This window comes from Tenrec ecaudatus, chromosome 4 (genome assembly GCF_050624435.1).
Source record: "Tenrec ecaudatus isolate mTenEca1 chromosome 4, mTenEca1.hap1, whole genome shotgun sequence".
NCBI lineage: Eukaryota > Metazoa > Chordata > Mammalia > Afrosoricida > Tenrecidae > Tenrec > Tenrec ecaudatus.
In genome coordinates, this window is record NC_134533.1 from 203,058,492 (window position 1) to 203,080,791 (window position 22,300).

At 63.2% G+C, this 22,300-nt stretch overlaps 3 protein-coding genes across 4 annotated transcripts; 2 read left to right on the forward strand and 1 right to left on the reverse strand.

Moving 5' to 3' along the window:
• The first annotated feature begins 6,715 nt into the window (after positions 1-6,715).
• SEMA3B (semaphorin 3B) lies at positions 6,716-13,631 on the forward strand. Its single transcript, XM_075547406.1, has 17 exons — positions 6,716-7,100; positions 7,908-8,065; positions 8,192-8,254; positions 8,667-8,786; positions 8,871-8,964; positions 9,159-9,278; positions 10,074-10,219; positions 10,326-10,437; positions 10,522-10,591; positions 10,686-10,830; positions 11,079-11,298; positions 11,540-11,631; positions 11,712-11,753; positions 12,000-12,157; positions 12,261-12,316; positions 12,394-12,533; positions 12,876-13,631. Exons 1-17 carry the CDS (start codon positions 6,992-6,994, stop codon positions 13,278-13,280), a joined length of 2,250 nt encoding a protein of 749 aa, XP_075403521.1. The 5' UTR covers positions 6,716-6,991; the 3' UTR covers positions 13,281-13,631.
• A 2,588-nt stretch (positions 13,632-16,219) lies between these two features.
• LSMEM2 (leucine rich single-pass membrane protein 2) lies at positions 16,220-18,213 on the forward strand. The gene is made up of 3 exons (XM_075547413.1): positions 16,220-16,764; positions 16,850-17,038; positions 17,210-18,213. Exons 1-3 carry the CDS (start codon positions 16,632-16,634, stop codon positions 17,341-17,343), a joined length of 456 nt encoding a protein of 151 aa, XP_075403528.1. The 5' UTR covers positions 16,220-16,631; the 3' UTR covers positions 17,344-18,213.
• On the reverse strand, positions 18,015-22,268 carry IFRD2 (interferon related developmental regulator 2). 2 transcript variants are annotated; one of them, XM_075547409.1, is made up of 12 exons: positions 22,034-22,268; positions 20,312-20,431; positions 20,154-20,238; positions 19,947-20,071; positions 19,705-19,862; positions 19,538-19,588; positions 19,267-19,445; positions 19,075-19,195; positions 18,689-18,826; positions 18,483-18,611; positions 18,314-18,409; positions 18,015-18,177 (listed from the first exon to the last, which is right to left on the reverse strand). In XM_075547409.1, exons 1-12 carry the CDS (start codon positions 22,092-22,094, stop codon positions 18,097-18,099), a joined length of 1,344 nt encoding a protein of 447 aa, XP_075403524.1. In that variant the 5' UTR covers positions 22,095-22,268; the 3' UTR covers positions 18,015-18,096. The 2 variants fall into 2 exon arrangements, with proteins under 2 accessions (XP_075403524.1, XP_075403525.1); XM_075547410.1 differs by having other exon boundaries at positions 19,090-19,195; positions 22,034-22,266.
• Positions 22,269-22,300: the final 32 nt, after the last annotated feature.

The following is a 22,300-nucleotide window of genomic DNA, read 5'->3' on the forward strand; positions in this document are numbered from 1 at the left end:
GTTGCTTAAGGTCACACGGCCGGGTGGCTACCGTCCTGCCACCCTCAATGTGCCCAGCCTGTAGAGATGCCCCTGAATTGAGGCCCACTCCTCGGGCTAACAAATTCTGAGATGGGAGAATGCCACCTGCAATGCCCAGCCATGGAGTCAGCCCTGCATGACCGAGTCGAAGTGCCCCGTGGGTTTCCGAAGGTGGCACGCTTCTGGAGCTGAATGGTTGCTGAGCAAGTGGGTGGCTTCCAACTGCAGCCCAGGGCGCTTCCGATGAGGCTACAGGAAGTGTAAACGCGTTGTTGGAAAGTGAGGTGCAGCTGGCAGAGCCCTGAGTGCCCTGCAGTTTCCTGGGCTCCGCGGGCGGCGGTGATGTCTGGAGATCCTTGGTGTAAAGGCCTGGCTGTCTCCCCTCCCTACCTCCGCGCGGGCGGCGACTCTGCTTCCGACCGCCAGGGGGCGCCGCGCCCCACGCTCGCCCCGACGGCCGCCAGGGGGCGCCGTGCCCCACCCTCGCCCCGCCGGCCGGTCCCGGAGCCTGACGTCACCGGGTCCCGCGGAGGCCGCGGGGCACAAAGGCAGCTTTGTCGGGCGGCGGCGGCTCCGCGCCCGCGGCGGGACAAAGCGGCCGGGGGCGGGCGGGGGTCGGCGCCGCCAAGGCGAGGAGGGCGGAATGCGGGAGGGGCGGAGCCCGGAGGGTTGAGGCCCCGCCCCCGCGCACCTGCCAGTCTCCCGCGGCCTCAGGCCCCGAGTGTTGGCAGGAGATGGAAGGCTGAGGCCGCTCGTCGGAAGGATATCCACGCCTCCGGTCCTCCGTCGCCACCTCGGGTCCTTCCTGCTACCCGAGCCTGCGAGGGCCGACTGGCTTGGGAACAGGATCCCGCGGCCGATCTGGGAGCCCCAGAGGTGCTTCAGGGAGCCGCAACGCTCTTGATGCCCGCCCAGCAGGAAGCGGGAGCCGGAGATGGTTCCTTCCTTCCATCCTGGGAGGGAGCTCTGTACAGAGGGACTATTGACGGGCCCCCATTGTCTGCCCCCGGCGCACCCAGTGCCTCCCGCCCTGGGTGGGCCAAGCAAGGCTCTGGCTAGAATCCCCCTTGTGCCAGGCAGTGCAGAGCATCTGGGTGGGGTCCACAGACAGATATCCAACCCACACCTGACCTTGGCCTAACCCCCTACACTGGGGTGTTCAGACCATAAGGCTCCATTGTCCCAGCAGTAGCGGGGGCGGCCTTCAACCGGGTCTTATTGTTGGTGGTTGGGTCTTATTGTTGGTGGTTGGGAAATTCCCAGCGCCCCCCCCCAAGGTAGGGGGGCAGTGGGCAAAGAAGGCTGCCCAGGTGTCTTGCACCCCCAAGTCCCTGAGGTCCGCTCCTGGGGATCCCCCAGTGCCTGGAGCTGTCCTACTCTGGACCACAGCCATCTCTCATCCCTGCAAATGGGTGAGGGAAGCCAAGCATTGAAGGCTCCTGGGCCTCTTTCCCCAAGAGTTCTCCCAGCCTGAGAATGCCCTACACCTGTCACCACCCATGAGCAGCTGCAGCTGTGAGGGCCAGGACCCTTAACTGGGCATGCAGGGCCAATCAGAGCCTCATACTTTCTTTGCCCCAGGCAAACCTAGAGGTCCCGTTGTGGGTGTGGGTGGGCTCTCCCCACCTGTGGGGGCCCCTGTGAGGTGGATCCCATCTCAAAAGGCCCATCACACTGAGAGACTTGTTCAGGCTACTAGCTTTGTATTCTTAGACCACTTTAGGGGGGGGGTGCATGGACAGCTGGGAGGAGGAGAAACCCTGAGAGTCAGGGTAGCCTGAATAGGGGAGGGTGTAGGGAGACCTTCTGGGGAAGAGCCCAGCCCCAGCCAGCAGGTGGAAGCTCGCGTGCCTGGAGGGGGCAAGGGTCCCATGAGACTGCAGCTTCTCTGCACTGAGGTCTGAGCTCAGGCCTTCTGGAACCCTGCCTGCCCGTGTGCCCTGCTCCCACCCCAGACTCAGAGGGGCAGGCAGAGCCCTGCAGAGGGGCTTGAACCTGATGCTCCCCAGCTCTGGGACTTTGCAGAGGGAGGAGTAGGGCAGTGGGTGGTGAGGAAGCATGCCAGCAGGTGGCGGAGACACTAGAGAAGCAAAGTCCTGGTGCCCAGGGCTGAAGTATCCGTGAAAGAGGACAGCTGTGGGTGGGGGAGGGGCCCTACTCCACCCCCCCATGCCCGGGCAGGGACGGTGTGAATGCTTGGCTAAGAGCCCAGGATCCCCAGGCTTCAGTGCCCTCTGAGAGGCAATGGGGGTAGGTGGAGGGGGGGAAGGGGCTGGCCTAGGGACCGGGTGAAGGGGTCAGGCTTCAAGCTGGGGTGGAAGAAGCCACAGTAAAGGGACCCTCAGAAAGCTCTGGAGGCCCTAGGCTGCCGGGGGCTGAGGAGACCAGCGTACCCGCCAGGGGCAGCCCCACTGCCTGCCAGGCCCACCCCTCACCCCTAAAAGTCTCAGGATCTGAGATGGTCGGTCTCCCAGCCCCACCCCCCTGCTCTAGGGTCTACACCCTCTGGGCATCTGGGAGTTTGATCCCTGGAGCAGGTTCCTGCCCCCTCACCCCCACTAGAGTCATCCAGATCATCTGTCCCCTTCCCCCATCACGCCGGGGAGGCTCCACCCCTCAGAAGAGAATGCAGCCCTTATGTTAATATATGATAATGAGCATAATGGCCGGCTGTTACCCGTTGGTCCGCCTTCAGGGCACACACCCCCTTCTCCGTGGCAGGCTCTATAAAGGGAGGCCCCGCCCCCAGCCCCCCTCCTCCGCCCCGCCCTGCTGGGCAATGAAGAAAACAGGAGTGTGAGCTGTGATGTGGCTTGGGGGGGCACCTCCCTCCCGGAGGAGCTGACCTCAGCCGGGGAGGAATGTGCAGGAGGGGGAGGGCCGGGCAAGGGCGGAGCGGGTGGGGGAGGGCTGCAGCCGGAGGTCCCGGGATCTTGGTGGCCCCTCCCTCAGCCCCTCCACCTCAGCTCAGTCATGGCCCTCAGAAGGGAAGGGGAGCTGGCCAGGAGGAGAGGGGCTGGTCTTTCCAAAAAGGTGGGCCAGGGGTCCCCTGGGGACATGGCAGCCAGGCCGGGGTGGGTGGGGGAGTGCTCTCCGCAGGAGAGCCTCCATCCCCTGGGTGGGTGGTCAAGAGAGTAGAGGGGCTAGACTTCTGGTGATGGCTGAGGGTGACTGAGAAACATTCCCACCCCCTTTCAGGCCTTCTCCCAGGCCCTCACCCTGCCTGGCTCCTCAGGGCAACGTGTCCTGGTGCCCACGTGGCCAGACTGAGGAATGTGATCTTGGAGCCACCAGCCCTAATGCTTAAAGCAGGTGTGAGCTCGCAGCCAAAGGCCGGGTCCAGGTCGGGCTCCCATGGGTGCTGGGCACCAACCGTTCCAGCAGAGCCCAGGCTGCAGGCAGGGGCAGACCAGCGGTCTGCTGAGGGTCCAGAAACTGGCTGGGGCATGGCCTGGCAGTTCAGGTCTTTCCTGAAGCAGAAGTAAAGAGCTTGGCGGGCTGGACAAAGGGTACCGGGCAGGAGCAGGGACCCCCAGCTTCCTCTTCTCTCGGATTCGGTTCTGTTAGGACACAGGCCCAGGCTGCTGTCCAGAATTCTCAGGAACTTCCCAAGTCCCAGATGACCCTCAGCCAGAGCCGCTGCTCCTGGCACCCTGCCTCCAGAAGGCCTCCACCCGAGGCTTGGGCAGCATGCAGTGCAATTGGGTGTCAGAGCTGGACTTGGGGCTGGGGAGCAGAAAGGAGACCTGGTGGGGTGATGGGCAGCCTGAGCTTCCATGCACTACGAAGGACCCCCTTTCCTGCTCACAGGAGGGGACACCTCCGGAGGAGGGTGGGGTCCCTTTGACTCGGGTTTGAGTGCCAGGATGCTGGGATGTTGGAAAGAGCAGGGGTGGGGGGTGCAGGGCAGTGTCCTGCCCCACTTCCCAGTGTGGACGCTGGGCTGGGGTGATGGTGGTGGTGGTGGTGGTGGTGGTGGTGGTGGTGGCGGCGGCAGTTGGACAGAGGCTGGGCTCCTGCATCTGCACGACTGGAGGTAGTAGGGCCAAGCACCAGGCACAGTGGTGGGGGGAAGCCCCTCCAGAGGTGAAGGCACTTGCTGTACTTTGCTGCTTGGGTGGAAAATGGTAAACAGCCGGAGAATATTATTTGCTTGCATGCACCAGGCCCAAGAGACAGTGAGGCCAGAAGCAGCACAGGCTACATCCCCCAAGGCCCGGATTCCGGCATGGGAGGATCCCTTCACTCCCCCTCCTCAAGGTCCTGCTGCTGGCCCCTTGCCCGCTCCCCAGAGCCAGGCCAGGAGGCCAACCAAGGAACAACAGGTCCTGTTGAAGCCACAAGGAGGGGTGGTTGGCCTGAGTGGGCCCACACTCTTCTGCCCGAGGCATCTTGGACTGGTCTGCCCTGTCCTTCCCTGGCAGACAACAGGAATATGGGCAAGGACGGACAGTAGAACTGTGCTCTCCTGGGGTGCCCTGCTGAGCCCTGAAGAGCTCTGGATCAGCTCAGAGAGGGGGCAGGAGCATGCCTCTTGAGACTATGGTGGGGTGTGGAATGAGCTTGGAGTGTTTGCCCAGGGAAACTCGAAATGCCCCCCAAAAAAAGTCCCCTCACCTTCACCATGCAAACAGCTTCAGGAGCAGACCCCTATTGGTCCGTCCTTCCCAGCCCAGAACCACGGACCTCCTGTGGATGAAATCCCTCAGATCTCCCTGGGCAGTTTCTCCCACCTTCCACCCCTGGATGGAGGGTGGATGTCTCTGGGTGGATTCACACCCTGCAGCAGGTTTGGTCAAGCCTCTCTGGCACAGGGCCCCTGTCTTGCCCTCCCTTCTCCGCCCTGCTTTATCTCCACCCTCCAAGTCCCTTATCCCTGTGGCTGTCAGTGTCACCACTGCTAGCTGAGGGGCTGAAGCCCCCAGGAGTAGTGGAACCAGGACTGGCCCTTCAGATGAGAACCACCCACTCCAGGACTACTAGCCCCCTACCCCACATCAGCTGGCTCCTGGGAGCTGAAGCAGCAGTGGCACCCAGGAGCCTCCCTGCCCATCTCCCAGCCGTGGGCACGCGGAGAGACAGGTTAGGGAGATGCGCCCCTGGGTCCCGTGCCCTCTGCTTGCAGCACAGAGCCGCCTGGGGGTGGGGTGTTGTGCATGCCCCCTTTGCCTTGACTGGTCCCCTCTCTTCCAGGACTTACGCCCACCCGCCCAGGGACCCTTCTTCCCTGAAACCTGACAGGGAGGGGTCATCCCTGCCTGTCTCTCCTGGGGTGCACACTGGCTCTGGCTCCAAGCTGCTTTCTCCTGCCAGTTCAGCTGCCTGCCGCCTGGTCTGTCACCTGATCTTCCCATAAACTTTATGATGTGTGGAGCGGTGGCAGCTGGCCTGATGGGGCTGGGGGTTGTGCCTTAAAGGAACTGGAGGGCACCCTCTGGCCTCTGGGCCAGAAGGGGCTGGTGTGGGCGGGGACTGGAAGAGGCCTGTGCTTCTCTGAGTGGAGGTGGCTGCGGTACCCTGCTTCCCTGCGGCCTGGAGAGGGCCAGTTGTCAGCAGAGAGCAGGAGATTGGGGAGGGGTCTTTGCCTGAGAGGGACCCCAGGCAGGGGTTGGGGTGGGCTGTCTGGGACCCACCCCAGCAATGCTGCCCCTTGTTTGATGTGAGCCTCCTGCCTTGCCGCACCCAGAGCTCCTGTGGCTGGCCCTTGCCCTGCCAGCTCTGAGTAAGGAGACTCTCTGGAGCCCTTCAGGGAAGGGTTGAGGCTCAGAGAGGGTGGCAGGGCTGCAGAGATGGTGAAACCCTATGAAAAGCTAAGGAAGGAGGGGAGACTGGGGGGCAGCTAGGGAGGTGGGAGGCTCCCCCATGAGGGGAGGGAGGGAGGGAGGGGCAGTCCACCCTCAGGCCCTTGGCACTCCTCCCCAAGCGGGCCTCTGGCTTCCAAGGACTGACCTCACGGAATCTCTCCATGGTGTGCTGGGCCCTGCCACGCCCTCTGGACACTGAGGGGGAGAGGTCATGGGTGAGACTGGGCTCTGGGAGCTTCTGCCCAGGTTCTGGGGATCCCACTGAGAAATGGGTCTCCCTGGTGTCCCAGGGTAGAAGGGGGAGGCATTTGGGGTTGTGTTTGCTTGCCATCTGCCCACCAAGAGCTATGTGTACCCGAGCACCACACCTGCAGGGCACAGAGAGGCACACACATGCGCCACACAGTGCCCGCAGACAGATCCACATTGCTTGCACATGCCACATGTGTAAACACACACCCATGTGTACACACAACACTTGCATGTGAGCATACGGGTACAGGTACGCACAGGGCCATCAGAAACCCCCTCAAGTTACAGGCAGCCACCCCCTGGCCCCGCCTCCACTGTGCTGTTTCTTTAGCCCCCTCCCCAGGCCAAGGCCTGACCCTCCGCTGCAGTCAGTCCCTCCTAAGCTGCTAGGCCCATCTGAGTGCTCTGCTCGCTGATGTCCTGCCCCCTCCCTCACAGGGAGCGGGTGTCCTCGGCTAGCCGTCCCCCCACCGCCCCCCACTCCTGGCCCTGGCTGCAACAAAAGTGGGCATGCAGCGCCTGGGTGAATTAATGTTTGTGGGTGTGTATGCGGAAAGGGGTGGCTTTCTGAGGGTGACGTGGTGGGGCGGGCGCCCGTCCATGTGGGGGTGACCTCTGACCCAGAGGGTGTGCCCGTGTGGGTGTGTCTGTGATTGTGGCCAGGCCGGGTGCCCCCTCCAAGGGGGAGGCCCCACCTCGGAAGTGGAATGCGACCCCCCAGCCCTGTGCCCCTAGGGGCTGTAATCTGATCCCTTGGGACTCCCCCCCTCGCCGGGCCGCCCGCCCGCCCCTCCCGCCCCGCCTGCGCCCTAGCTGCTGACTCCTTCTCTTCCAGATCCCGGAGCACAACCCAGGGCGGCGCAGGGCGCTTCCACCTCGCTCCCTGAACCCCGGGCGCCTTGAGCCTCCGCGGCATGGGGCGGGCCACCGCCGCCGCCATCATCCCGGGCTTGGCCCTGCTCTGGGCCTCGGCACTGGGGGGCGCTGCTCCGAGCCCCCCACGCCTGAGGCTCTCCTTCCAAGGTAGGTGCACCTGGCTCTCCCGGGAGGGCCTGGCTCAGATTGGCCAGGAAGGGGACCTGTTGGAGTGCAGTTCCGGTACTTGCTGTTGATGGCCCATTTGGTGAGCTCCTTACGAGTCTGGGCTGGTGTGAAGCAGCTCAGGCCACCCCTGGTTAACCCCACCGTGGTCTCTCTGCCCATACTCTCTCCCCCGCTTCGCTTCCGGAGAGACCCCCTCCTGTCCCCATGGCAACAGACTGTGCCTCCGATCCATCCCTCCCCCTACCAGACCATGCTCCCTACTGTCAATGAAGTAGAGGTGTGGGGCCCCCAGAGTCCCCTGCTCTGTCCCCCACAAGGGGTGGTGGTGGTGACTAGGAGTTGCGGCCTTCTGCCAGACAGATGTTCTGCTGAGCTCCCGCTCTAGGGTGGGGTGGCAGGGAGGGGACGCTTGCTGTTTGACTTTGGGGTTGGGGTTCTGACTGCCCCCACATGCCTGGCCTCCCCCGGGACCCTGGCTTCCATAGGCCTGGCCTCCTAGTGTGCCCGCCCGGAGACGCTGCTTGTCTGAGCACGTCCAAGCTCCACTTGCTTCCCCTTCCTGGGGGTTGCACCGTCCACCCCAGCAGCTACACGCATGCACCTGGGTGGGCCTATTTTCACGTGGGCGAACTCAACCAAATGTGAGCGCACCTGTATGTGGGTCAGGTCTCTCGTCCAGCCCTGGACTGGGAGAGCCAGGTACCCAGGGGCTGCCTGGTCTTCAGATGTTCCTAACACCACCCCCTGCCCCCCCCTCCCCCGCACCACCACCACACACATGCACAGAGCTCCAGGCCCGGCACGGGCTCCGGACCTTCCGCCTGGAGCGGGCCTGCTGCTATGATGCCCTGCTGGTGGACGAGGAGCGCGGACGCCTGTTTGTGGGTGCTGAGAACCATGTGGCCTCCCTCAGCCTGGACAACATTAGCAAGCGGACCAGAAAGGTGTCAGGGCTCCCCAACCCCAGTGCTATCTGGAGAGGCAGCCTGGAGAGACCCAGGGGTGAGGGATTGGGGTGGGGGGAGGCACCCAAGAGGGAAGACCCTGAGCTGTGTGTTCCCCCACCCCAGCTTGCCTGGACGGCCCCCGTGGAATGGCGAGAAGAGTGCAACTGGGCCGGGAAGGACATTGGTGTGAGTCCTGACCAACGGTCAGGGTGGGAGGAAGGAGGGCCAGCCCCTCACCCACAGACGGGCAGTGAGAGACAGAGGCCTGCCTGTTCTGATGAGGGGGAGGGCGGAGGGAGGTCGGGGTGGCTGAGATCTCGAGGTGGTGAGTCAGGGTGGGGGCTCATGTGACCCTCCTTCCAGGCTTCTGCGTCATGGGCAGTGGGGTTGTGCAGGCTAATGCTTCCCCAGGTGCCCATCCTACTCAAGGATGGGCTGGTCACTGTGGGTACCAGCTTCTGGTGACCCATGATGGTACTTGGCTGGGCTGAGGCAGAAGAGTGGTCGGGGTGGGGGTGACCCTGGTGAGCTGGGGTCCTTGGGCTGCCGGTGGGCAGGGCGGGGCAGGGAGGAGCTGACTTGCCTGTCTGCCCACCAGACGGAGTGCATGAACTTCGTGAAACTGCTGCACATCTACAACCACACCCACTTACTGGCCTGCGGCACCGGGGCTTTCCACCCCACCTGTGCGTTCGTGGAGGTGGGCCACCGGCTGGAGGTAAGGGCGACCTAGGCAGAGAAGGGGGGCAGGAGGGAGGGAAGGAAGGGCCTGGCAGTAGCTCCCCCCACCCCTGCCTCCCAGGAGCCCATGCTGCGGCTTGACCTTCGAAGCCAAGAGGATGGCAAGGGGAAGAGTCCGTACGACCCCAGGCACCGGGCGGCCTCCGTGCTGGTGGGTGAGTCCAAAGACTGGGACATCCCCACCCACCCACAGCACTTCTGGAATCCTCAGAGACTAGAATCTCAGGAAGCCCAGGACTTGGGGGATCCCCCCATAGCTGCCAGTCTCCCCAAGTGCCCCAGGACCCTGCCCAGGTGCTCCCACTCCTTCCTGGCGCCCGCAGCCTGGCTGAACAGTTCTCCTCCACAGGGGAGGAACTGTACTCAGGGGTGGCTGCAGACCTCATGGGCCGGGACTTCACCATCTTCCGCAGCCTGGGCCGGCGGCCAAGCCTCCGCACAGAACCACACGACTCCCGCTGGCTCAACGGTGAGAGGCTGGGGGGCCAGGAAAGAAGGAGCCCTCATCTGTCCCCCCTCCAAAAGGGAGGAGCCCGAACCAGGCCGGGGAGGGAGTAAGCAGTGAGCAGGGCCAGGTGCTGGGGGCACAGAGGTAGACAAGACAGGCTGGCTGGTTCCCTCTTGGAGGTCTCAGACTAGAGAACAGAGGTATCGGATGAAATCCATTCTAATGACCAAGGCCTCGGAGAGAACAGAGTGGGTTGGGGGAGCGGGGAAGAGACTGCTGCTCTGTTGAAAGGAGATATGAGTCTCTTGGCCAAAACCAAAAAGAACCAGCCAGCAGCAGGGTTGAGAGAGAAGCTAGTGCAGTGGCCCTGTAGCAGGAACATGCCCAGAACAGGTGCACCATGGAACAGTGGTAACAGACTGGGGCCGTCAGGGGCCAGGGGGTGGCTAATCTAAGAACAGTGGGACCCAGGTTTGAGGCAGGGATGGAGCATGAACTTTCTGGCAGCGGGCAGGATTCACAAGTGAAGGAGAAACGGGATTTCCCCCACCTCCAAGTTCTCTAAATGAACCCATGCAGGGCCTCCTGGTTCCCTGTTCTGGTGCCAGACAGTCCTGGTCTCTGCTGCCCTCTGGTGACCGCTCCTTGCCTCACTTCAAAGCCTGCCCCTTTGGGTTTGGTGGCCCAACTGAACTGGTCCTGGGAGCTGGGCTGTCAGTCCCAGACAACCCTGGGAGGTCCAGCCAGTGCCCATGGCACCCTAGCAGGGAGCTCAGACCAGGACCCAGCTGACTCCTTGCCCCCTCCTGCCCCCAGAGCCCAAGTTCGTGAAGGTCTTCTGGATCCCAGAGAGTGAGAATGCCGACGACGACAAGATCTACTTCTTCTTCCAGGAGTCGGCCGTGGAGGCGGCTGCAGCCCTAGGACGCCTGACTGTGTCCCGAGTAGGCCAGATCTGTCGGGTAAAGAAAGAGCCCCCTGGACCGCTGGGGTGGGGGTGTGCCCCAGCTTTGCCCTTTTGACCTCCCGGCGCTGCCCTCATACAGACACGCTCCCCCCTTCCCGCAGAACGACGTGGGTGGCCAGCGCAGCCTGGTGAACAAGTGGACAACCTTCCTGAAGGCGAGGCTGGTGTGCTCTGTGCCTGGCGTTGAGGGCGACACCCACTTTGACCAGCTACGTGAGTGCCCAGGGTAGCAGGTAAACTGGGGAGGGGGCAAGGCCCACCCCTGGAGCTCCCCGCCAGCAGCCTCTGTCCCTACAGAGGATGTGTTCCTGATGCCCTCAAGGGACCGCCGCAGCCCACTGCTCTATGCTGCCTTCTCCACATCCAGGTTAGGGTGGACAGGGCAGGGCAGGGGTAGGATGGCCATCCCTTGGGTCCCAAGCCATTCCCCTCCCCCACTGCTCCCTGGTCTTCCCCCACAGCGGCCTCTTCCAGGGCTCTGCAGTGTGCGCCTACAGCATGAACGACGTGCGCCGGGCCTTCCTGGGACCTTTTGCACACAAGGAGGGGCCCATGCACCAGTGGGTGTCTTACCAGGGCCGGGTGCCTTACCCTCGGCCTGGCATGGTGCGTGGGCTGGGAGCTCCCTCCATAACCCACTTAAAAGCCTCAGGCCTAGAGATTTCGGCCTGGGGTCTTCTTGGTGAATGGTTTCTCTCTCTTTTTCCTTTTGGGTGTGGGTGGGAAAGATTCTCATCCTCAGACGGCTCCTCCCCTAGACACCTCAGGTCTCCCCTAGACATTCCCAGAGGTCACCGCTGTTTACCAGGCTCTCACACCCACACCTCTGCTGTGCCTCCCCACCCCCACCCCAGTGCCCCAGCAAGACCTTCGGCACCTTCAGTTCCACCAAGGACTTCCCAGATGATGTCATCCAGTTTGCCCGCAATCACCCCCTCATGTACAATCCTGTCCTGCCCGTGGGCGGGCGCCCTCTCTTCCTGCAAGTGGGTGCCGGGTACACCTTCACGCAAGTCGTCGCCGACCGAGTGGCAGCTGCAGACGGCCACTATGATGTGCTCTTCATTGGCACTGGTGAATCCCCTCAACAGCCCTCCCCCCTCCCTCCCCCCAGGCCTGGTGTTGGAGCCAGCCGCCCCACCCACCTCCACATCTGCCACCCTCTGGCCGTCCCTGATCTTGTGGACCCAGCCCTCTGCCAGCCCCAGCCCCCCGGTGCCACTGCCACAGATGGCCAGGGTGGGGTGTCAAAGGCCAGGACCTCCTGCCGTGGTGGCCAGGGAAACTTCGGGGACAATCAGCCTTCTCCCTGCAGACGCAGGCACTGTGCTCAAGGTGATCTCCGTCCCCAAGGGCGGGCGGCCTAGCTCTGAAGGGTTACTCCTGGAGGAGCTGCACGTGTTTGAGGTGAGACTGGGTCCTTGCCTGCCCCATCCCCCTACTCCATCCCCCCATCGACCCCTGACCCCCTCACTTCTCCCTCTCAGGATTCGGCTGCTGTCACCAGCATGCAGATCTCTTCCAAGAGGGTGAGTGATGGGAACCGCGAAGGGAGGGGACGCGCGGAGCGCATGCCCAGAGAGCCCTCCCGCACCCCTCCTGTCCCGTCCCCGGTGCTAGTTAGGAAGCCAAGGGTTCCAGTCAAGGTTCGAGGTTCGGTCCTGGCTAGACCCGAAAGCTGCCCTCTCGCAAGTAGGAGCAGGCAGGGGTCCTGACTGGTGGGAGGTGGGCGCGGGGCTGCCCCCCATCAGCGTGGAGTCCCCTATGTCTCCCAGCACCAGCTGTACGTGGCCTCGCGGAGCGCGGTGGCCCAGATCTCCCTGCACCGCTGTGGCGCCCACGGCCGCGCCTGCGCCGAATGCTGCCTGGCACGTGACCCCTACTGCGCCTGGGATGGGGCCGCGTGCACGCGCTTCCAGCCCAGTGCCAAGAGGTGGGCGGGGCTGGGGGCCGCTGACGCGGGTGGGGAGCCTGAGGGGGTCCACTTCCCCCGTGTTGTGTTAGAAGGGTCCACTGAGGCTGTGCTCCTCCCCCAGGCGGTTTCGACGGCAAGACGTAAGGAATGGTGACCCCAGCACACTGTGCTCCGGAGGTAAATGCCCCGACCACCCATTCCCCTCAGCCCCGCAAGACAGGTGCCCTGCCTCAATCTGACCTCCTGGCCCCCAGATGCGGCTCGTGCCACGCCCCTGGAGCAGAAGGTGCTGGGCGTGGAGGGCGGCAGCGCTTTCCTGGAGTGTCAGCCCCGCTCTCTGCAGGCGCGTGTGAACTGGACCTTCCAGCGCTCAGGGGAGCAGACCCGCACCCAGGTGAGCCCCCCTGTCCCCACATCCAGGCCCCAGCCCTGCCCAAGGACACTCTTGACCTAGCTTTCCCATCAAATGGAAGCCCCACCCCAGCAGGCACCCTTGAGCACCACGCCACGTGACTCCGCCATATCCGGAAGAAGCCCCACCTGTTGAGGTTTCTGATCAGTCCCCACTTTCAGGTGAACTCTGCCCCGTTCAGGTGTCCACACCTGCAGGTCATTGGCCCTGGTGCATCCAGTCGCCGTGTGTCCCGGAGTGCCCCTTTGCACTTGGTCCTCATACCCGTGTCTCTCACCCCTTGCTGAGGGGACTTTTGATGCCTCACGCCAGCCCCACCCGCAGGTGCCAGCGGAGGGACGTGCAGAGCGCACAGTGCAGGGGTTACTGCTGCGCGGGCTGCGGCGTGGGGACTCCGGCGTGTACCTGTGTGCGGCCATCGAGCAAGGCTTTACACAGCCTCTGCGTCGCCTGGCACTGCACGTACTGAGCGCTGCGCAGGCTGAGCGGCTGGTGCGGGTCGAGGAGGTTGCGCCCCCTGCACCCCCAGGCCCCAAGCTCTGGTACCGCGACTTCCTGCAGCTGGTGGAGCCAGGCGGCGGCGGTGGCCCGAGCTCCCTGCGTATGTGTCGCCCGCCTCCTATGCCAGGCCCACAGCCCCCGGAGCCCCGGAGGAAGGGCCGAAACCGGCGGACTCACACCTCGGAGTCACGTGCTGAGCGGGGCCCGCGCAGTGCAGCTCACTGGTGACCGTGCAGATGATGCAGAAGGGAGATGGGATGCAGAGACGGGCGGGCACACGGAGGACCCTAGTACTAGACCAAGACACCAACGGACAGGCCCGGCCCTGAAGGGCAGCTGCTCTGGCTTATTTATTAACAGATAACCAACCCTTGAATGTAGCCCCAGAGGAGCAGCCCAGGCAGAGGTCAGAATGAGCAGAGAAGTGGGGCTCCGGAGCAACCCCCGGAGTCAGGGAAGCACTGGAGTGCCCACCCTGTGGGCAGGGCCCACTCCTTGGGCTGCAAGCTGTGAACAGGTGGGGCTGCTGGGGCAGGCCGACTGTACTAAAGTAATGCAATAAACACATTATCAGCTGGAGCTGAGACTGCCTGCCGCAATGGGCAGCCACTCATCCCAGGACTTGCTGTGTGGCCCTGGGCACCTACCCAGCAGCCTCAGGGGTTCAGTGGGCAGCTTCCATGTGACCAGTGTCTGTGGGCCTTTGGAGGTACTGATATACACAATACTCTGAATATCAATTTCAAGGTCAAAAAAAGCAGAACAAAACTGGGTGATGTAGAGATGAACAGGTCGCACTGAGGTGGTTTCTGAGCTAGTGGATCACAGGACTAGCTGGGGGACAGAGCCCAAGAGGAAGCAGAGGCAGTGCAAAGGCCCTGAGGTAGGAACAAGCCTGCCACTGCTGAGGAACTTCAAGGAGTGACTGACCGGTTGGGGGGCATTTAGTAGGTAGAGCTCATGGCCTTGCTTTGCCTCAGTTGGGAGGTGCAGCCCCAGCTCAAAGACAGGGTGGGATCAAGGGGCCACTGTCAGGCCCCTGCATTCTCCAGTCCCTGTGGGACCCACTGTGTATGCAGAGAGCAATTAAGGAGCTGCTCAGCTGAGCCCTGTGTATCTGTTCTCAGCCAACACCGCCAGGGGAGAAAGATCCACGGTTCCTGATTTCTAGAGGTGGCAGCAAGCTGTCAGAGAAAGCCCATCTTTTACCCAAGATTACAAAATAGGGTACTCTTGGGAGAGGGCACTCTTAGGCACTCAGCTCTGGCTGCCTACTCCCCCGGGACCCCAGCACAGCTACTGGGAGAAGGGGGACTACAGGGCTGGCACGTACGGGGCGGCATTCTCCCCCTGCATTGTGGGGTATGGCTGTGGACCAGTGAGGAGGCCCAGCGCCCCGTGCACCTACACAGCTCTCGAGTGCCTGCACTGAAGGCATGCCCTTGGGTAGACAGCCCAGGCAGGCGCATGGGTCACTCTACCCAAGGGCTGAGAGCCACCCAATATAAATATAGCCCCTTGGGCTGAGCTCAGACCTATTTTAAGCTTAGAAAGGGAGGTGGCCAGACCTCCCCCTGGCTCTCAGAGGAATCACTGCTGCTGGTGCCCTTTCTCTACCAGCCCCATCACTGGCTCCGACTGCCCACCATCCAGCATGCCCGAGGAGGTCCAGGAAGGTAGGAGGGGTGCCCATGAGGGAAGGGTGAGGTCTCAGGGCAGTGACCCCTGACCTCACCTGTTGGGCTGATCATCAGCATCCTGTCCAGCTTCAGGGAAAAAGGTCATGCAGCCCTCTCAAGAAGCACGTGAGGACGAACCTCTCCACATGTCAGGCCCTACTCCGCTGGGGACAGTGGAGGGGGGGTATGGGTCAGCGACAGGCTGCACTCAGGGCGCATGTGGGTAGCTGCTTGGCTAGGGTGGCACATCTGTCAAGGAGGAAGTTGGGGCTGGAGCTGGAACCTGGCAGACCCCACCTGGGTCTCAGTGTCCCCCAAGGCTGAGATGAGCATCCCTTGGCCTGGGCAGACTGCTAGTCAAAGCCGTGGTGGCCAGTTACTTAACCCCATTGCCTGGAAGAGGGACTGTAGCTGCCAGGACCCCAGCTGAGGGCCCAGGGTAGCCAACTCCTCTGGATACACCCTTGCTGAATTTCCAGCTTCTTCCAGTGCAGAAGGACCCGCCCCTGGGGGGGGGGTGAGGGCATGTTCCCCTCCCTTGGGGCTAGCACCCTAATAACATCTATTGTGTGCTTTCCCTGGTAACACACCATCCACCATCCATTCAGAACATGAGAACTAAGCTCACAGGCACGTCCCAAGAGGGGACTGACCACCTCCAACCCATTCTCCTTGCTCAAGGGACTATCTCCAGCCAATCAGGGAGGTCCAGAGTTCTCCCCGCCACCTCAGCCCCCATCAGGTGCCTCCCCTCCCCTCCCCTCGCGCCCCCACCCCATGCAGACATGCTGTTTCCTAGCTCCCAGCCGGGCACCTAGGGGTCTTTAAGGGGCTGAGAATAAAATTTAAAAACAACCAAGTCAAAGAATTGCCAGAAGGAAACCAAATCACAATTAGAAATCACAATACACATACTCCCCGTAGGAGTAAGAGTGGGGTTGACAGTGGTCTGTCAAACGCTGTAAATGGATAAACCCTGAGCAGGAAGCCTGGCACTTAGGAGTGAGCCCACATCTCACCATCTAGAAAGGCCTTTTCTCGCCTCTCAAATAAGCAAGCATGTCCTCGGGTGGGTACGGCGGTATTTTATCTCCCAGGGACGCCTGGAAATGCCATTCTGCAGGATGGTTTGGAAAGATCCTTGCTCTCTGACCCAGCTACACTGCTGCTGGGAATGTGTCCTCGACAACAGGGGAAAGCCTGCTGGCCTCTCTGGGGGGGTCTCTATCTCTGAGGAGAATCAGAAGCCACCAGGCTGCCCGGACAGCCACAGGAAAGCCCCAACTCCGTGGCCTGGGATAGTCCGATAATAAAGACGGGCTCCTGACAGGATGCGCCGTGATGATGGACGGCGGGTTCACCCGAGTCCAACAGTACCGCAGAGGGTCATGAAAGCAGCAGGGAGCCTGGCTGGGGTGGGCGAGGGCAGGGTAAAGGGGAGAGGGCCTGCAGGACCTGGAATGGCCTCTTGGCTAACGCACAGCACGGGCTCCCAAACGTGCATGACTTGCCATCCCCTTTTTTTGGGGGAAATGCGCCCCCACCTCGTAATTGAAAATGTGTACTATATCCTGTCACGAGGATTGTTAAATACATGTCTGCGTTGGGTGGCCCTGTCCTCACACCCCAGGGGGCAAGGGCTAGGGAAAGCACGGCCAACCTCCATGCACCGGGGGTAGGGGGCCTGGAGACCACTGTACTAGACCTGAGCAGGCAGCAGGCTGGCTTTGGAGCAAGTCCGGCCTGCCTGTGGCTGTGCACACTCACACCAAGGCCTCTAGACCAAGGGTTATTCTGAGATGGTCTCAGGGGAGATGGAGCCAAATGCTCGTGGTCCTCATCCTCTGAGGGCCCACTTCCTGAGGCCACCTGAGGGGCTGGGTGTGACCAGCTGGCTGAGATGCCTCCTCATGGCCCTGCAGGTGCTGTGGCTCCTACGCCGAGCCCCTGGAGCAGAGTGGGCCTGGCCCCCAACCACGTGCAGCAGGTCCGTCTGCACCGCGTGGAGTCCATCAGTGACCTGCACAGTGGAGGTAGGGGCAGGGCTGCAGGGTTCCCTGCAGGGCGGGGTGCAGAGGCAAGCATGCCTTCCTGAAACCCTATCCGTCTGTTGCTCAGGTCCCCTGCGCCCACATCTTGTCGACGAGGCACGGCCCTGGGAGGACCTCCTGGGGGTGTTGCCACCATCCCTGTGTGCCCAGGCCAGCTGCGGCCTGATGGCTGGCCGCTGTGGGGCCTTCCTGCTGTTGCTGGCGGTGCTGGCGCTCACATGCCTGGCCTTGGCCGTCCTGGCCGTCTATCTGAGCGGTACGGAGGGGAGGCTTGGCCCAGTGAGGGCTCAGGAGCCACGTGGGGGAGCAAAGGCCTAGAAATAGCAGAAGGGGGGATGGGGCTATGGGTAGAATCCCTAGGCACCCCCAAGGTTGGGTGGGACAGGAGGGGTGCCTGGCTGACGGCTCCCCCACCTCCCCCCTGCAGTACTGCAGAGTGAATCCCTGCGGGTCTTGGCGCACACATTGAGGACCCAAGAAGAGACACTGCTCAAACTCCGGCTTGCCAGTCTTAGCCAGCTTCGGAGGCTCAACCTGAGTGAGGCCCAGGCACCCAGCTGAGGTGCTCCAGGCCCGGAGCTGTGTAGGGGGGAGGCAGAGGGGCCTGGTCAGGGCTTTCCTCTCCATAGCTGGCCACTGGTCACATCTTCGCTACTTGCTGGGGGCTTGGGTGATCCAATGTCGGATGAGGGGGCACCAGCATCCTGACTCTTCCTGTCTCCTGTCAGCACCCTCTGCCACCCCCAGGGCAGCAGGTTCAAGAAGGCCAGGAATAGCTACCAGCCACTGACTCTGCCAGGCCTCCCAGGAGGTCCAGAGGCCACTTGGGGCGAGGCTGCCTTGGAGGGCAGAGGTGGCAGGGAGAACTGGCCGGGGCAGCGGTGCAGGAGGTACAGACAGAGAAGCTAGGACTAGAGATGACAGTGTTCTGTTGAACTGGAATAACCCGTAGAGACCAGCAGCCCCACCTCCCACCTGCTGTGGGCTTGTCCAGAGACCACCCCCTTCCCCAAATGGGTTATGGCCTGAGAAGGGGAGGGGACAGTTGCTCACGCCCTAACTCATCCCGACTCCAACCCTGGGGCAGGTACACATCCGGTGGGCCTAAGCTGGGCAGGAGGAAGGGGCATGGCCAGGGTTCCATGCAGCCTGGCTGCCAGTCCTCCCACCTCCCCGCTCCTCCAGTCTGTTTTTGGCTTTGTCATTTAAAAAAATAAAGCGACGGTTACTGGTGGGGGCCAGTGGTTGCACTATCTTGTGTTAAAAACATGGCAAGGGCGTGAGGGGAGCCCTCCTCCACGGCTGCGCTGTGCCTCACAGCACGTCAGCCCGCTTGTCACGCACGCGGCTGCGGGCCTTGGTCCGGGCTTTGAAGGCGGCGGCGTTGTACAGGTGCTGGAGGGGCAGAGGCGGGTCCTGAGCATGGGAAGGGGGAGACTAGGCCCAGGGCCCGCTCCCCCAGCTCCAGGCAGGGAAGGGGTGTGGAGGGCGGGTAGAGGTGGGTTTGTATGGGGAGGGGGGTCCCGCAGACCTTCTCGAAGCGAGAAATCTTGCAGGCCTTGAGGGTGGTGGCGTCCAGGACCAGCACGGGGCCCAGGCCGAAGATGTCACGGAGGAGCTCGTTGTTCTGGGGACGGAGAGGGCAGTGAGACCGGGCCCGCAGGAAGGGGCCCTTCCTGCCCAGCACGGCCTGCTCCGACCTGCAGGTGGTGGTGCATGCCGGAGCCCAGCGCAGCCTTGAAGGCAGCGTAGACCCTGCGCCGGGCCCAGCTGTCCACGTAGAGCACCTCCAGGCCGAACCGCACAGTCTCCTCTTCGCACTCGCCACCCTGCAGGACAGACGGAGCTTGGCTACTGCGCCTGCACGCGCCCTCTCCAGGACACGACACGGGTGGGGGGCTCGCACCTCCACGAAGTGCAGCACGGCGCGGAATGTGGAGCGCTGGCGCCGGCGGTCAGCCTTGGCCCGGTACTTGTTGCTGTCGGTGGCCAGTGTGCGGAGAGCACTGCCCAGGGCCCCCATGTCCTCATACACGAAGTCCTCCTGCAAAGGGTGGGGAGGGTGTGTGTGGAAGGGCTGAACCCCGCTGGCACCCACCAGGGGCTCGCCTCTTCCCACCTTGTCAGACACCCCAGCCCAGGGCCCTGATCAGCACACCTAGTGTGCAGGTCTGTGTGTGTGTGGGCCACCACCCTTTCCACCCCCCCAGAGCTGCCCTGCTCCCTGGCATCCCCTGCAGCCCACCTGGGAGGGCCAGGTGGTGGCAGCTGGCACCCTCCATTCCCACCCACCCCTGCCTCCTGCACCTCCAGGTCCCGGGCGAGTTCGAAGAGCAAGGCGATGGTTTCACCAGCCGCGATCCGCAGGCTCACACTGTCACTGGACAGGAGCTGGGGCAGCCGGGGCAGCTGCCTGGGAAAGGGGCAGGCTCAGCGGTGTTGTCGGATGGTGATGGGGGCTTCCTCCCTGCTCCCCGCCCTTACCTGTCAAGGACGTGGCTGATGTGGGTGCTGGGGAGGATGGTGAGGAGCAAGGCCCAGGCCTGCAGGGCAGCACAAAGCAGCCCATGCTGCCCAGCAGGGGCCACGGGAGCCGAGCAGCCACGCATGCCGCAGGCCCGGCTGAAAACACTTTCTAAGCAATTAAGGCAGGAGACCAGGTCCTAGGGGCACAGGGAAGCAGGGGAGGGGCTCAGGAGCAGAGTGGGGAGGGGGGGTTAGGTGCTCTTACCACCTGTTCCCGGAGGCCACTCACCTGGATGTCGGCAGCAGCCACGTAGCAGCCCAGGCCGAGAGCAGATGCGCACTGTTGGAAAGGGATGGGTCAGGGCAGCCCACAGCTGAGCCTGCGGTCCTGGTCACCTGCCTCCCGGGCCCTCAGAAGAAGGGAGCCGTGTCCCACACAGCTCAGGGAACACTCACGTGGAGCCGGGCCGAGGGGCTGGCTGTGCTGTCGCCCAGCACGGACAGCAGCGGGGGCTGCAGGTTGCGGAACAGCGTCTCACCCTTGGGTCCAGGACCCAGCTGCACGCAGAGCAGGCCTCCTACGGCCGCGGCCAGGGCCTGCTCTTCACCCTTCCCTAGGGGGTGCAGTCCGGTTACCCTGAGTGGCCAGGACTGGCCCCCGCTCCCCCACCCCCGTGCCCACCCCTCCTGCTGCCAACCTCTCTTGAGGCACTTTTCCAGGGCATCCGCCAGGGTGAGGCAGCGCTCCTGCAGGAAGTCAGGGAACAGGCGAGAAGCCAGGGCCCTGCGCAGGCTCTCCAGGGCCCCTTGCCTGGTCTTGGCACTGGAGGAGGGGCAGAGGAGGTGGGTGATGGGGGACAGGGCACCCTTGGTCTGGGCCAAGCAGGGACATGGAGCTGAGGTACCTCTTATCCGTGAGGCAGTCTACATACTCCTTCATCTTCTCCTCCAGGTCTTCCTGCTGGGCCTGCTCATCCATGCCATCAGCCCCTGCAAAGCCGGCCACTCAGTCCCACCCACTGCCCCACAGGACGAGTCCCCTACCCAGCCCCTGCCCGCTCACCGGGGCTGTCCTCTGCAGGGGCACTGAGGACGCTGGGGCACTCGCTGGTGGTGCTGCGGGCCTCACTGGCCGCCTCATCCTCGCTGGAACCTGAGTCGGCTTGGGCACTGCCCCGGGCACCTGGGAAAGGCAGAGTGCTCACACTGACCACATGACGTCACAAGACCCAAAGTGGCCTCTTCTCAGAGATAAGAAACCAGGGGCCGAGGCCGCCAGCAGCACGGCTGAAGCAGGCTGCTGAGCTGGGAAGCAGAGGAGACGGTGGTCTGGTTGCTGGGTGGGGAGACCAGCCAGTCTGGACTATGTCCACAGGGTGGGCACTGGCAGAGGACCAGGGACTTAGACTTGAGAATCAGACATCCTCAGGCTTCAAGTCCTGTGTGGCCAGGCTCAGCTTCTCCATCTGCGAAGCACAAACGCAAGACCTTCTCTTCTGGGTAAGACCCTGACTAAACAAGCTGGTTACTTGTTCTTCTGTGGGCCCACGCGTTTACGTGACTCGTCTGCCTGGGCGGGCGGGGGGGGGGGGGGGGGGGGAGGGGGCTGCGGTGTGGGGGAGGGGTAGATACCCCAGGCTTCCACCTCTCCTGGGTCCGTCCTGGGCCTTTGGCCCACAGGATAGGCATACAGCTCCTCCTAACTCTGTGAGTGACATCAGGGAGCAAAGTGACCCTCAGTGAGCGAGCGCCCGGCCTGGACACCAATGAAGACGGGTGTCCAGGCCAGCAGGCTGGAACACACCTGTGCAGGGGACTCTGCCCGGGGTGAGGCTGGCAGCCAGGCAGGTGCTGTGGACAGTAGACTGCTGCACCTTCCAGGAAATACCCTCTGCCTGGGACACAGCCCGGCAGGCATGCATCTCTGCTCACCCCCCCTCTCAACACTCTGCCGGCCCAAACAGCCCGGCCTCTGCCTAACTTGCCTCGGCCAGGCTCCGCTCTAATCTGGGCCTTTTGGGAGCTCAAGGTAGCTGACCTCGTGTCGTCTCTCCTGCCCCTAAGCCTGGAGCCCAAGCACTGGGTGAACATGTCCCAGCAATGTCCTCTGGCTTTGTCATTAACCACTCAGCGCCCCCAACCAAGTTCCCATAGAGGCGGTGGCCAGGGGTTGTGCTGTGGCCCACAGCTGTCCCACCCTGCACCGTAAGATGTGTTTACTTCACCAAGTCACTCCTGGTAGACACTGATAAGAAAGCCCAGCACTGCCCTGTGTCTGGGCATGGGCTCCCCCAATTTCTCTCCGGGGTGCCCAGGTTGCTGAAGCCAGGCTGCTTCCAGCTGGCCCTCCTTGGCCCTAGGTGTTGGGGGCAAGCTGGCCTTCCAGGGCCTCCCGCCAACTTCCTCATCCAGTTCGGGGGGGGGCGGGGGGGGAGGGGGAAAGCTTAGGGCTTGCCGCACCCGAAGAGGCAGCCTGCCCTTCCTTTCCTAAGGGTTTGCCCAAGCTATCAGGCACCTGAGTGGAAGGGCAGGGGCAAGGCTGGGGCCGCGAGGTGCCTGCTGGACCACAGCCGGGAGCCAGCTCTAGGCAGGTGGCAGTCCGCTTAAGTTAGGCGCACACGTGGCCGCTGCTTCCCGGAGCACGTGCTGGTCGCCGGGAATTCCGGAAGGCTGCCCCCACTGGTTGCAGCGGGATCGCCACCGCAGGACCTTTCGAAGTAATCCACTGGGACACCCGCACCGCCCCCGCCCTGCACCCACCAGCGGTCCCGCGCCCCTTACTCACAGCCGCCGCCGCGGCGCTGGCCGCCCTTGCGGGCAGCGTTCCCCTTGCGGGCGCGAGGCATATCAGGAATCGAACACTGGGGGCGAAGGGTCAGGGACCGGGCGGCCCGGGGCTCCGGACCAGAGCGACACTGGCCGGCGAGCGGCGCTGAGACTTCAGCGAGCGACTGGAGCCACTGGCCGCGCGCTCCACCATCTTCGCGAGGCGCCCCGCCCAGACACGCGGGCCGCCGGGAAGGCGAGTTCTTAGTTCTCTGGCTCGGACCTT